General features: G+C 43.4%; 1 protein-coding gene across 4 annotated transcripts in view; it reads right to left on the bottom strand.

Moving 5' to 3' along the window:
• C2CD2 (C2 calcium dependent domain containing 2) overlaps positions 1–13,533 on the bottom strand; it is a 40,385-nt gene that overhangs the window by 15,972 nt on the left and 10,880 nt on the right. For all 4 annotated transcript variants that reach the window (XM_054651575.2, XM_077171112.1, XM_077171121.1 and 1 more), the window contains exons 3-9: positions 13,061–13,180; positions 12,626–12,727; positions 9,514–9,636; positions 9,116–9,242; positions 5,264–5,372; positions 3,153–3,214; positions 1,399–1,538 (exon numbers count right to left, since the gene is read on the bottom strand). In XM_054651575.2, the coding sequence (XP_054507550.2) occupies positions 1,399–1,538; positions 3,153–3,214; positions 5,264–5,372; positions 9,116–9,242; positions 9,514–9,636; positions 12,626–12,727; positions 13,061–13,180 (783 nt within the window). The remainder of the gene's footprint in view (positions 1–1,398; positions 1,539–3,152; positions 3,215–5,263; positions 5,373–9,115; positions 9,243–9,513; positions 9,637–12,625; positions 12,728–13,060; positions 13,181–13,533) is intronic.

Here is a 13,533-nt window from a genome sequence, read left to right on the forward strand (position 1 = left end):
AGATGGTGATTCCACCACCTCCCTGGGAAGAGCATCCCAGTACTTTATTATTCTTTTGGTGAAAATTTTTCCTAATATCCAACCTGTACCTTCCCTGACGTAGCTGGAGGCTGTGTCCTCTGGTTCTGTCAGAGACCAACCCCACCTGTCTGCAGCCTCCCTTCAGGAAGGTGTAGAGAGCAATAAGGTCACCTCTAAGCTTCCTCTTCTTCAGGCTAAACAGCTCCAGCTCCTTCAAACATTCCTCACAGGGCTTGTGTTCCAAGCCCCTCACCAGCCTTGTTGCCCTCCTCTGGATGTCCTCAAGCATCTCCACATCCTTCCCAAAGTGAGGGCCCAGAACTGGGCACAGCACTCAAGGTGCAGCCTCACCAGTGCCCAGTGCAGGGGAAGGATGAGCTCCCTGCTCCTGCTGGCCACACAATTCCCAATGCAGGCCAGGATGCCATTGGCCTTCTTGGCCACCAAGGCTCACTGCCAGCTCATATTCAGCCGGCTGTTGACCAGCACCCTGTCACAGACATATTTTATGAAAAATCCTTTTGTTAGGATTTTTTTCCTCTGGAGAAGCTGAGAGGCCTCAGAAATGAAATGTAAACAATGATTATCTGCTGCTGTGGAATGCAACGGGTGGATCTTTGATTGGTCTCATGTGGTTGTTTTCAATGAATGGCCAATCACAGTCCAGTTGTCTTGGACTCTCTGGTCATCACAAGATTTTATTATCATTCCATTCCTTTCTTTCCTTGCTAGTCTTCTGATGAATCCCTTCTCTATTCTTTTAGTATAGTTTTAATATATCATTTTCTTTTAATATAATATATATCATAAAATAATAAATCAGCCTTCTGAAACATGGAGTCAAGATTCCCATCTCTTCCCTCATCCTGGGACCCCTGTGAACACCACCACAGCACCCCCAGGTCCCTTTCAGCCTGAACACTGTCCAGCCACACCGTCCCCAGCTTGTAACGTGGTAGGGGATTTTTGTGGCCAAAATGTAGAACTCAGCACTTAGATTTACTAAACTTCATGCTGTTGGACTCTGCCCATCCATCCACCAGATCTAAGTCTCTCTGCAGAGCCCTCCTTCCGTCCAATAGATCAACACAAGCTCCCAGCTTAGTGTCATCTGCAAATTTACTAATGAAGGACTCCATGCCCTCATCCATGTCCTCTATAAAGACATTAACTAGAACTGGTCCCAGCACAGACCCTTGAGGGACACCACTGGTGACTGGCCCCCACCTGGATGCAGCACCGTTCACCATCACTCTCTGGGCCATCCATCCAGCCATTCCTAACCCAGCAGAGAGTGCTCTGTCCAAGCTGTGGCTGAGCATTCCCAAGCAGCTCCTGCAGGAACAGAGCCACCCCAAAGCCCCAGCCCAGCAGTACCTCTGCAGTGATGGAGCCCAGCGTGGGCCCTGGCTCTGAGCTGCTCTCCCCAGCCCCTCTGCTCAGGGCAAAGCTGTGCTGGCCACAGGGCTGCTTCCTGAACAGGTCCAGAGGGATGGTCACCTGCCCTGATAAAGGACCTGCAAGAACACAATCAGCAAGGTCAGCCCAGAGCTAAGCTGCCAGGATGTGTAAGGGACAGAATACTGGAAGGGAGGAGAAAAGTTCAGGCAAAAAATCGCAGTAACTGGTTCTACACCACGGGGCAGAAAAGTGGCATTTCACAACTTTTTTTGCCATTTAATGACTATTCCTCAGCCTGGCCTAATACTGTGTAACAGGAAAGAATGGAGGAATGGAACCATGAATTTATTCCTTATTTACTGTTGTTTCTGGCCATTATTTTTCCCTTTATATGCAGAATATCTAGGGAAAAAAGGAAACAACTATTAGGTTCTTGGACAATCTCCATAACCAGTTTCTGTATCTTTCATTTCAGAGGACAATCTGTAGTCCTGATTAACTGCTGCATCACAACAATAGTATTTCTTAATTTGAACTTTAATAAAACTTCAGCAATTCTCTTGTTCCTCCCCTGACTTTACTAGCTCCACCAGATAAGAACAAATTATTAGCAGTGGTACTAACAATTTAAGAGATGAAATCCTGGTTTTCTGTGCAAAGCAGAATGTTTAAAAACAAAAAATTCCTACACTTCACTGGCCTTTTGGTGTAAGGTTACCACAGAACATGTGCTGAGAATTTGTATTAAACGATTTTCTCAAACACAATTTGAACAGGTGTAATAAACTCTTGTCTATACCTGTATTATACAAGTAGGGATTTACATTATATTCATATAACTCAGCACCCTGTTCATTAATATGATTCTACTTTGAGTCTTCTATTTAATTTTTTTGGAGAAGAACAGCTCAGCAGGTATGGAGGGACAGAGGGGGAGGAAGAGAATTGTCAGTGCAATCCACTGGGACCTTTTTCTTCAGGAAACCAGGCTGAAAGTTAGGATGCAGAACATTTCTGGTGTTGTTTGAAAGACTAAAGATGCTTAGGTACAGCCAAGACTACATTTTGTCCAAGAAAAACATAAGTTTGCTGACTCCACATACATATTCTTTTAAAAATAAAAAATAGCATCCACATCAGAATTTTTTTAAAGCTTTTAACTTTCCAATCCCTCCAACAATCACATATCATAAGCAAGATATTGCACAAATTTGTATATCCAGATTATTATAAATAATTCTGAAACAACAGAATCGAGATGTAAAAATGTTTGACCCTCCCATGTTTTTTTATTTAGTCCAACATAATCAGAATTGGAGTGTTTTACACCTGATTGTGATTTTCATACCTGAATTGTTAGGGAGTCTCTAGGACTTAAAAAGGAAGGATTTACAATTAACCCCTATTATTCTCCTTCAGCCACAGAAAGAACTCAAAAGCTTAATTTGAAACCAAAAAGGTTCACAGTAGATCTGTCAGACGTTTAAAAGATGGAAAAATACAGGATACCAGCACCTGGAAGACTCAGTATGTTGACAATATAAAAAGAAACTCAAAGATTCTCTGTAACCTTAACCCAGGCACCTGGTCAGTGTATTCTCCTTCCACCCATGATTTCTGATAGATCTCACAGTTTCTGTGGCCATCCAGAAATAAAAGGGGACTTCTGTCAACACTCAGCAAAGCTCACACGCTGATCATGCAAAATAACTCAATCTTAAAATACTTACTATCCAACTTTCCATCTTCTACTACTTGCAGTTGCAATGCTTTTGATTTGGCACTTAGTTCACTGGGAAGAAAACAAAACCATGTTAGGTCTTTGCAGCCCAAGCAGATTTTCCTTCCCATGTAGGTTTTCCCCTTTCCCCAGCTTTTCTCAGCCCTCTCCAAGCCAAACACTGCACCTTGCAGGTGGGTAAGAGTGACTGAAGGGATCACAGTAATAAAACATGGCCTGGGAACCTCCCTCACTTTTGCACAGGTTCAATTTGTTGGATTTCAGAGGATTTTCTTCTCCCCAGGAGCTGAAGATGGTTCCTAGTCTGACTGCTACACCACAACACCAACAAGTTTTGTTTCTCCTGGCAGGATCAAATTTGTAAGTCAAGATGCTGGAACAGGCTCAATCAACATCCCTATCAAAGCAGGAAAGTGTCCTGCAAAAACAGGACAGATGCAAGAAACCAAAAGTAGTTACAGCTTTAAATGAGAAGAGTCAGTATCACTTTTCCAAAACAAGACTCAAGGATGCTGCAAGCCAACAAGAGGAGTTTCTGTGTGACAAAACCCAGGTGAACTGGACTCTGAACTGAATTCTCAGAATGACACGTGTGGTACTTCCTAAGATGGACTAGACAACAGATACAAAACCTTTCCTCTGACTGACACAGTGAAGCAAACTGGGTGCCTGCTGAGGAACCCTCCAGTCAAACCTTATTTTACACCCTTCTCAGCAGGCATTCTGCCAAAACCCCTCAGAGCATGCAAACATACATTATATTTTGCCATGTCCCCATTTCAGGATGGTGTGATCCTGGCTGCAGACACCCCACCTCCATTAGATGCTGTGGTACATTATCTATGCAGCAGACTTGAAGTTTTTCCCTGGCACTCCCACCCTTCCTGCACCCCAAAACTTGGAAAGGAGCACCTTGATGTCCCTACTGCTGCTTTGCCATGAAGCTAAAGCAGAGTCTGACATAGTGGTCAGTACTGTGGTGTTCAGAGTGGAAGATTTTTTTGGCTCTGAAGAAAGAAAAAGGCAGGGGTTTGTGTGTGGGAACTTGAAAGAAGTTTAAAAACCTCTGCCAAAATCCTAATCATTTATCTGTAAAAGCCCCCAAGCTTACCTCATGCACTTCTGAAAAGCAGTGTGGAAACCCCAGCATTATTCCTGGTGTCAAGGCCAAATTCCTGTCAAGTTAATCACATCCTGCCTGCCCTCTCTCAGCCCTTTCAGCTGGAAAAGGGTTTTATTCTTACAAACTTCCTGTCCCAAACTGCTGGGAACTTGTGTGCTCTGCAAGCCTGAGCATGGGTGCTGTTCCACCAACAGATGGCTGAAGTGAATCACAGAGCCACTGGCTGAAGCACTTTGTGATACTTCAGAAAACAAAGTTTATCACTGAGTCCCTCCTTTTCCAAACTCATGCACCTCAGAAGCCATTTTTGCTCTGCTGTTAGAAAGTGAAAATAAAAATAGTTTTAGAACTCCTCACTTTTGACCTTATTTACAACAGCTGTGTGAATCACAGGAAACTGTGTAGGCTGCCTGAAAGTCCCTTTATTGTTTTACAGGAGAAAGAAAATCTAGTTAAGTTTTACACTCTCTTTTTAGTCAGGGCCACCATTCTTTAAGGTGCTCAGTTGTTTCTGCACATTTGCTTTTTCCACTCAGGGATGGAATGCAGACACATTAGATTCCCTCAAATGCAGTTTTCACAGTAAAGTGACTTCAAAACCTTGCTAACAAAACCTAGTAAAACCTAGCAAAACCTTTCTAAACCTTGCTAGCTGTTAGGCAGCTAAATTTAGCTACCTAAATGAAGTGCTAACACTTCTTTTCTGGCACTGTAGGAAAGCATGAGGTGATTTATTGTGCCTGTGACTGCTGTCATCTACTAGAATCATGTCTCTACCATGGAACACCTAGAGACTGTACCTCATATCCATACAGAGGGTAATTAGATATCCTGAAGTCCCCACCAGCTCCAGATGTCTCTGAGGCCACACAGAGAAAGTCCAAGTCCTATTTCAAAATGTCATTCTTCTCTCACACAGTTCAAGGAGAAAAAAAGTGCTTTAGTGTAAAAGTATTCTCAGTAGGTAAGTTACTTACAAGATAAACTCTTCCTTCCAAAAGGGATGTGCAGCATTTTTGGCTACAGAGCTGGAAAACTTCTGCATAGGGTCATTCAATTGAACTATACACACAAGGTCTGTGCTGCCTGCAAGGGCAAGAAAAATCAGTTATTAATGCTCTGTCACCAAGAGCTCACTTACTGCAAAGAAACCCCCTTTCCTTGCATTTCTGAACAAACTTTTGCAGACTTTTTCACACCCTCCCACAGGATAAATGCCTTCCCTTGGCCTGTACACCAAGTTTATTCATGGCAAAGGTCACTATTGCATCACTGTTGTCTTATGAACTACCCTACACACTGTGAAACATGACAGCCCGATTTAAATCCTGCCATGAAGCAACAAAATGCAGGCATAAAACGATCCAAAAAGATGGGCAGGCAAAGAGGGAGCAGGTGATGTTGTGGGTGTGAGGTGGGGAAGGAGTGGAGTTGTTTACAAGCTGCTTTAAAAATAACAGGAATTTTCTAAGTTCCCCCTGGCCACAGTCACAGTGGTTTATCTGGACATGAAAATAAGCTTTTTCTGCTGGCAAGTGACTGATGACAGCAGTTCTAATTCACAGTGGTTCATGCACTGTGGTTTTTAACAAGTTTTAAAGCACTGCTGCAGACTTATCTGTGCCTTGATCTCGGAATTTAATAGTGCTGCAAATTGGCATATTAAGAGTAGTTCTACTGCTGCTCTGAGGGGAAATAGTTTGCCTGATGTGTTCCTCTTAAAACAGCTTCTTTTCACTTTCTGGCTCTGACAGCATCAAAAATAATTTAAACCCAGAGTTCCAACACATCAAGGAAAGCAACAAAAAGCTCAGTACTGACTGTGTGCAAAGCAAACAAAAGATGCTGCCCCTGGTTCTCCAGAAGAATCTGGGTTTGTATTTGCTATGAGCAGCTCTCAGTTGTTCTCTGGGGATGCTTTGGGGCCGTGGATCAGCCCTGTCTCAGGCACAGAGGCAGCCTGGGTCTGGCAAGGTGATTAGAGGAGACAAAGCACTGTGTACACACAGCTTATTTGGGACCCAAGCTGAGCCCAGAGTAAGCAGCTGAGCTGCTTTCACAGGGGCTGAGCCTGAGCTCATGGACCTGGGCTGCTTTGTGCTCCCCCAGCCAAGTGTCCCTGAGCTGGAACCCTGGAACTCCACCTGAACCACAAACCAACTGTACCCCACAGGGTATTGCAGCTCTTCTGCCCTGCTGCAAACAATTAACTGCTTTTTCCTCACCAGCAGAAATCACTTTTGCCCTTAGTTATTCCCTGTAGAACACAAAGCACAAAATCTAGGTTTGTGTTTACATACACAAACTAAGGAGATAAAAACTGGCACAGCCCATAAGCAGAGACCAGTTCTGCTAGTGGATATTCACCAGCTGAACTAAGATACCTACAGGAGAGCCAGAGCTCCTGCAAACCCTGTCAGCATCCATCAATCACCCATGGTTTCACCAGCATGGACAAACTGCCCCTCCCCAGCCCCCTGTGTACCTGTGTGCTTGAAATATTGCACACTCCCATGGAGCCTGGGCTCCAACAGGATAATTCATTATTACAAGGGAAGGGAATATTAATTAAAAGTCAGCAAGTTATGTCCAGAAGCCAGCACCTTCCCAGCTGTGCAGGATTCCCACTGGATTTCAAGTGTACCAGTTAAACCCCATTATGAAGTTTTATTTCTCATCCTCAGTTCCAAATATTTACACTCCAGGAGCTGCTGGAGAACCAGCAAAATTCCCTCTATCTCCTGTTAGACTGGCAAATGGGGATTTTGCCTCCCAACAGCTGTGCTCCCAGAGCACAGCACATGAATTGTCTCTTTTTCCTCTTGGTTTTTGGGAAGGTACAGGGATTTTCAGAAGGTGGATCTTCTGTTCTATGCACTGTATGCACACAAAGATATCTCATCTCATCTCATCTCATGCCTTTTAAAGCCAGGCAAAATGACCCAATCTTTTGGAAAGTTTAGTCTGCACTACAAAATTGTAGAGTAATAATAAATCATAGAATGGTTTGGGTTGGAAGGGACCTTAAAGATCATTTCATTCCAAAGCCCCTGCTGTGGGCTGGGACACTTTCCACTTGAAAGTTGCAGCTGCCAGCATATTTTATTGATAAAGGACATTTCACAGCCAAGAGTTCCAGAAGTGCTTAAAAATAAATTGGTTTTTTTTAAAAAAAAAAAAAGCTCTGCAGAGATTTTTAAGGGGATCACTTCCAACCAGGATGAGCAAAGCAGCATTACACAAGACTCTAGGGCAGAAACCTATTACAGCTAACTGAAAACAAGCAGAACAGCAAGCAGGATGTATTTATCTAAAATACTGCCTTGCCCAATTTAGCAGCCACAAGCTTCCATTAAAAATACTGTTATGGAATTGTTTAGTGGCCATAAACAACAGAGCCTCCAATCTGTATCTCTGCTGACAGAATCTGAGCTGTGCCTCAATCTGCACCTGGAGAAGTCTGAGCCTTGCAAGACAGGCCTGGTGCTGCTTTCCAAACCCAACACTAACTTCATTAGGATTAGGCAGTGACCTCTTTTTTGGCTTCATTCTTCACTTGCAAGAGGCACCTTCTTCCTTTACCTGCAGAGGCACTTCATCAGGGGAAAATGTCCCTGACAACAACAAAAAAAAAAAACAAAAAAATACCTTTCAGGAGTTTCTAATACAGGGGGAGAGTTTGAGATATATCTGCAAATCACTCTAAAGTAAAGAAAAATAAGGTAACATTGAATCAAGCCAATGTCATTGCCAGCAGCTAATGGAGAGCTGGATTTGAGCCCCTCATCTTGGGTACAGCCAAAGTGAGAACTTTTAGAAATTAAAACTAAAAGCCAGAAAATAATCAGCCAACTTTATACATGTGGTCATTTCAATCTGTTTTCAGCAATGATGGATTTGTACAAGAAGAACAAGATGTTTAACTACTCCAATAAACTAAAATATACATTAAGTCAGCATTGGCACAGGTTGCCCAGAGAAGCTGTGGCTGCCCCATCCCTGGGAATGCTCAAGGCCAGGCTGGATGGGCTTTGAGCAAGCTGGGACAGTGGAAGGTGTCCCTACCCATGGCAGGGGTGGAATGAGATAACCTTTAAGGTCCCTTCCAACCCAAACCATTCTGTGATTCTATGAAGTCTATTTCTCAGAATACAACAATTTCTTAAACCTTCTGTTGAGAGCAGGCTGTAACCCAGAACTTCTACATTACCTCAGCTGAAAGGAAAGTGATGTGAGAAACAACTTCTCACTTTGAAAATTTCAAGAGGTTTATTAAACCTTAACAAAAACACAACAAAAGAATGCATAAGGAAAAAGCTGCAGTGCTGGGAACTGCCCCTCGTGCACACCACATGGCCAGTTCATCTTCAAGCTGGATGCTCAGTCTTTTATACCCCTGGGGGCTGCATCAGCCAGCCCTGGCCCTCCCAAGGTCTGTCAGTCAGCTCTTCTGTGCCATTTATCAGTGCAAACTGCTTTCTTGTCCCTGGATTGGAGCTCAGGTGTTGCCATGCCCACCCCCTGAGCACCCCCAAGCTTTTCCATTCCCAGCTGCCCCATGCCAGGGACACCTGTGCAGCTTCTTTGTACCTGTCCTGGACAGCCCAGGCTGTCTGATGGCAACAATACAGGGGGGAAAGGGAACTGTGGGGAGAACAGAGGACATCTAAACCACAATAACATAACCATACATCACTAAAGCTTTTATTGACATTCACACAACAGCTATCTTTTAATTGTGAGACCAAATCATCTCATATGCATCTCTAAGAGTAAGAAAAGCCAGCCCAGGCCAGCCTGAGGAGCAGCAGCCCCCTGGGCTGTGGTACCTGCAGCACGGAGGTCGCTCGATGGCTCCAGCGCGATGTTCCTCAGCAGCAGCTTCAGCTCGTGAGCCCTCGGAGGCTTGGGAGGGCTGGTGCCCTGAGGGAGAAGGCTCAGTGTGCTCTGTACATTCTGCAAAAGGCAACCAGGACAAGGGCACTGTGCACGTGCCAGCACCAAACCCTGGTGCCATGCTGGCACAGGGAAGCTGGGCTGGAACACCAACAAAGCCACAAGGGAGGTGGGACCACAAAGCCTCCGCTGCCATGGGCTGTGTTGCTCTAAACATGTGCCCCAGTTCTTGTCATTGAACACTGTTAAATTTACTCATTTGTGAGTCATGAATATGTAATAAAAGCATGAAGGACACTTCTCAAAAGGTTTTGGAAGGAATGAGACTTACCTGAACCTCCTTTGTATCTGCAGGCCTCACACTCAGCTCTACAGATGGAGAAGCTGAGCTGAAGAGGTTCTTCAAGACATCTGTGAGTGTTTCAGATATTGCACATGTCCCTGCTGTCTGTCCCTGGGAGGAAACAAACAACCAGGCTTCTCAAAACTCAGAAGCAATTGAGGCAAAAATTAATTTGGTATATAGCTATACCACCAAAGCCATCTAACATTAGCTCTGTCAGAGAGAGACACAATGGTTTCTATTGCCAACAACAGAATTTCACAACAGATCATCCAAAGAATTACTTAAATTCCCCATTATGCATTAAAGGAAAGCTAGAATTAAACACAAAAAACTCATGCTGTTCTAAGAGTTAGGAAGACACAGCTGTTAGTCAAAAAGCCAGAAGTTTATTTAATAGCTTTTATCTTATGATGGTGTTTTAAAGATTCTGCACTGCTCTGTACTCCCTGAGAGAGCAGATCAGGTCATCAGATAAGCAGATCTGCACCGTTCCACTGATTTAATGGGAGTTATGCCAGCTTGCAGCAGCTGAGAAGAAACTAATCCTGTGCTGCACTGAAAAAAAAATTATAGCATCTCCTGGAGGTCTTCAACCTTGCTGGAAAGTGCAGTGTATGGACAGAGTTGTGCTGCTCTGGGGCACTGAGTTGTAGTTTGTCCATAAAAAAAATCTCACAGCCATCTGTGCTTAGCACCACAACCTCTGAGGGGTCAGAACACACCAGAGAGTTTGTGCACACACATGTAGCTTCACATGATTAATTCCAAGGTGTATGAAGAGACTGAAGTGCCCCTGCCCTCCCTGTGCTCCTAGAGAATGCCTGCTTTCCACAGCAGGCTCCTCAGGAATTTTTGTCTGCTCAGGTACCTACAGGGCACAGATTTTAAAATCAAGCTGTCCCAGAAAGGACAGCCTGAAACCCAACAGCTCTGAAATCCCACTGAGGTTTCTTTTCTAAAGGAAAGACTGAAGTAGGAGACAAAGATCTGACCTAAAAACAGAGGACCCCTCCATCTTTTTTAGCTGATACCACACTGAGAGACTTCACTGATGTGCAGTTTGCATGACATGACAAAGAGACTGGGAGTAAGAGCCCTTCCCCAGCTACCCAGGTGTTACAGAAACATCCAGAAATCCTGTTGTACTGCCTTCTTACCTAACTGGCCTTTGATGACATGTTCAAAACATACAACAGCATTGGCAGTCCCACAAAAATCTGCTGCATTTACACCATGTGCCCTCAAATAACCACCAAGGGAACAGATAATACTCATTCACTTGAATAAAGATCACAGTAAATTAGGCTTTTTAAAGCCTTAGTAACAGCAATTTCATTACTTAAGTTACTTAAATAAGCAGATAAATTATGAGTAGTCTTCATTGTTTTGGAGGTGATTTCCCCTCCCCTGCTCTTACCTAAATTGTAAAGTCCCAGTGCCTCACATGCTTTGCCATCAGCCTAATGTGACATCTGTTATTTAACAGTAACAACAGCAACCTCAGTCACTGGACTTCTGCTCATAGGTGTTTGCTGTTGTTTCCATAGTTATTTGGAAAGGAGATTGATTAAACAGCCTCCTGTCAGCTCTGGCTCATTTTTAGCCCTCCTTTTTTTGGAAAGTAACTCTCCACCACAACTCCCTCAACAAGACAAGCCATAATGGCTTAACTGCCACCCCAAAATGATAAAGACAACAGGTTTCCCTTTGGGTTTGACTTGGGCTAGGGGTGTACAGCACAGCCAGCCTGGGGCACATCAGCATATGATGTAAATTGTGTAAACCCAAACCCTACCAGTCAGCCAGGTTGCCCAACACAACTCAGGTTCACCCAGCCATTACCAAGAGAAAATGGGTTATTACACCCAGCTTGTGTGATGTCAAAACCACTGTGCAGATAATCACAAGTAATTAGAGGTATTTATTTGTACACACAGTATTGCTTCTGAAAGAGGAAGAAAACAAGGCACAAAAGCTGACATTGTAGTTTAGGAGCTGCTCCTTGCTCACAGGTTGTAGCCCTTTGTTTATTACCTCTCCTCTTCCATAAGTGCTAACACGAACTTCAAAAGTGAAAATAAAACCCTCTAACAAATAAAGAACTTAACAGGCTCATTCTAAACATGCAGGCAAAGCAGAACAGGTGCAACTGTGCAAAGCTGGACTTGGGCACCTAGCAAAAAGCTGATTGTGAAGTCCAGTGACTGCAGCAGAGTCACCTGTGTTTGTCAGGAAGGATTTAATAGTTAATGACTGTTCAAATGTGGATAATCAACATGCCACCCCAGCATATGAAGGTCACTTACATGCTACGTGTGCATGGTAAAACCTACATTAAAACACACTTCAAAAGGCTTGTCTGGCTTTAGCTAGGAGTTTCACATTTTTATAGACAAAAGCTGTGGCAATAAATTGTTATGATTGTTATGACTGAGCTCTCTCAGTACAGGTCTTTAGAAGCAGCTCTACAATAAAATTACTTTTTAACAAGGCCTTCAATCAAGAAAACAACTTCACAACACACAAACAAGTCTTCCCCACAGCTGTAGGAAAAGTTAAATCACCACACTTGTGCCAAAAATAAAAAACTGAAGGGGCAAACACAGAAGAGAATCCCAGTCAAGATGAAACTCTTGCAGAGGATGGCCCAATGAATGAGTGCTCATACACAAAGATCAGGTGCAATTTCAAAAGCAACAAAATATTTTTAGATCATCCATCATCGTATTTTTCACAGCCATTTCTGATCTATTGCTGCCAGACTTCAAAACTGATTTAAATTAGGGAAGGAGCAACGTTTTAATTGCTTTGATGGAAATACCATCACAACTGGGGTTTTTTTTTATTATTTTAGAAGTAGTCTGAGAGAAGATATTTAGGAACAGACATTTTTCACACCTTGAAGTTAGATGAAAGATGTTTGCTAAGTCATTTGTCTGTCAAATACAGACTTGTTTCAGTGATCTTGAGAGGTGTTGCTGGATTTCAGAGGTGTAGGGGTTTGATAGATGATTCAAGGCAGATGCTTTACCACATTTTGGATCAAGGGGATGGACACTCATCTGCTCTACCATAATAACAAATAAAACTGACTGACCTCCTGCACTGCTGGCTGGATTTCAAAGTTGATTTCATCGGTGTTATTGAGGAACCACTCAACTTTGACATCTTCTCCTTTGTCTTTCACATAGAGCTGAAGCTGTGGACAGGAAAAGAGTTATTGTAGAGTTGTTGTGGTGTCCTGTAAGGAAATTGTAGGTCAATCTCCATGCTAAGGCTCAGCACAGGAAGAATGACATCAGTATCTCAGTAGGTAACTTCAAAATGACACTCTAAGGAGGCAGAAGTTGCTTGAGCTTTGAGAGTTCGTGCCAGTTAAAAAATGGAATTGTCCTAGATATCCAAGTCATCTACCCAACATGTTATTTATCCCCAGTCTCCTGAAGAGGCAGCTTGATTTCTGTATTTACCACTTGCCCCCAGAGAGGAAAGAAAAGGAAGGGAAGAGAGGACAACACTGAAGACTTTTCACCTGCAGGTGGACTGGGGACAGCTTCACAAAGTACGACTGAGCTTCGGCAGCCGCGGGCGGAGGGGCCGAGACGGCAACGAGGAATTTCACAGAATCCCCCACAACATTGCAAGAAACCACCTGGAGAAAGGAAAAGGATGAGGGGAAACAAAGGGAAAAACAAATTAGTCTTCAGAAGGTCTGGTGAAGGCAAGAAAGAAAATAAGAAAGGAATTAAAGCTAGCAGAATTATGCTAAGTTGCACAGGTGGGAAATAGCTCAGCAATTTCATTCATGTTCCCCCCCTCCTTCTGAAAGCACATAGTTCAGGTATTCAAATCTGCACATGAAATATAATATCTGCCAATTATGGCATTTCCCAAAATTTCTTTTGTATTATTACCTAATTCAGAAGTAACTCTTTGCCTGACAAGGACTCCTTTCCATTTCACAGATTTGTGTATTAAGAGCTCCAAGAGGGCAAAGATGTTTGT

This window comes from Agelaius phoeniceus, chromosome 2 (assembly GCF_051311805.1).
Source record: "Agelaius phoeniceus isolate bAgePho1 chromosome 2, bAgePho1.hap1, whole genome shotgun sequence".
NCBI lineage: Eukaryota > Metazoa > Chordata > Aves > Passeriformes > Icteridae > Agelaius > Agelaius phoeniceus.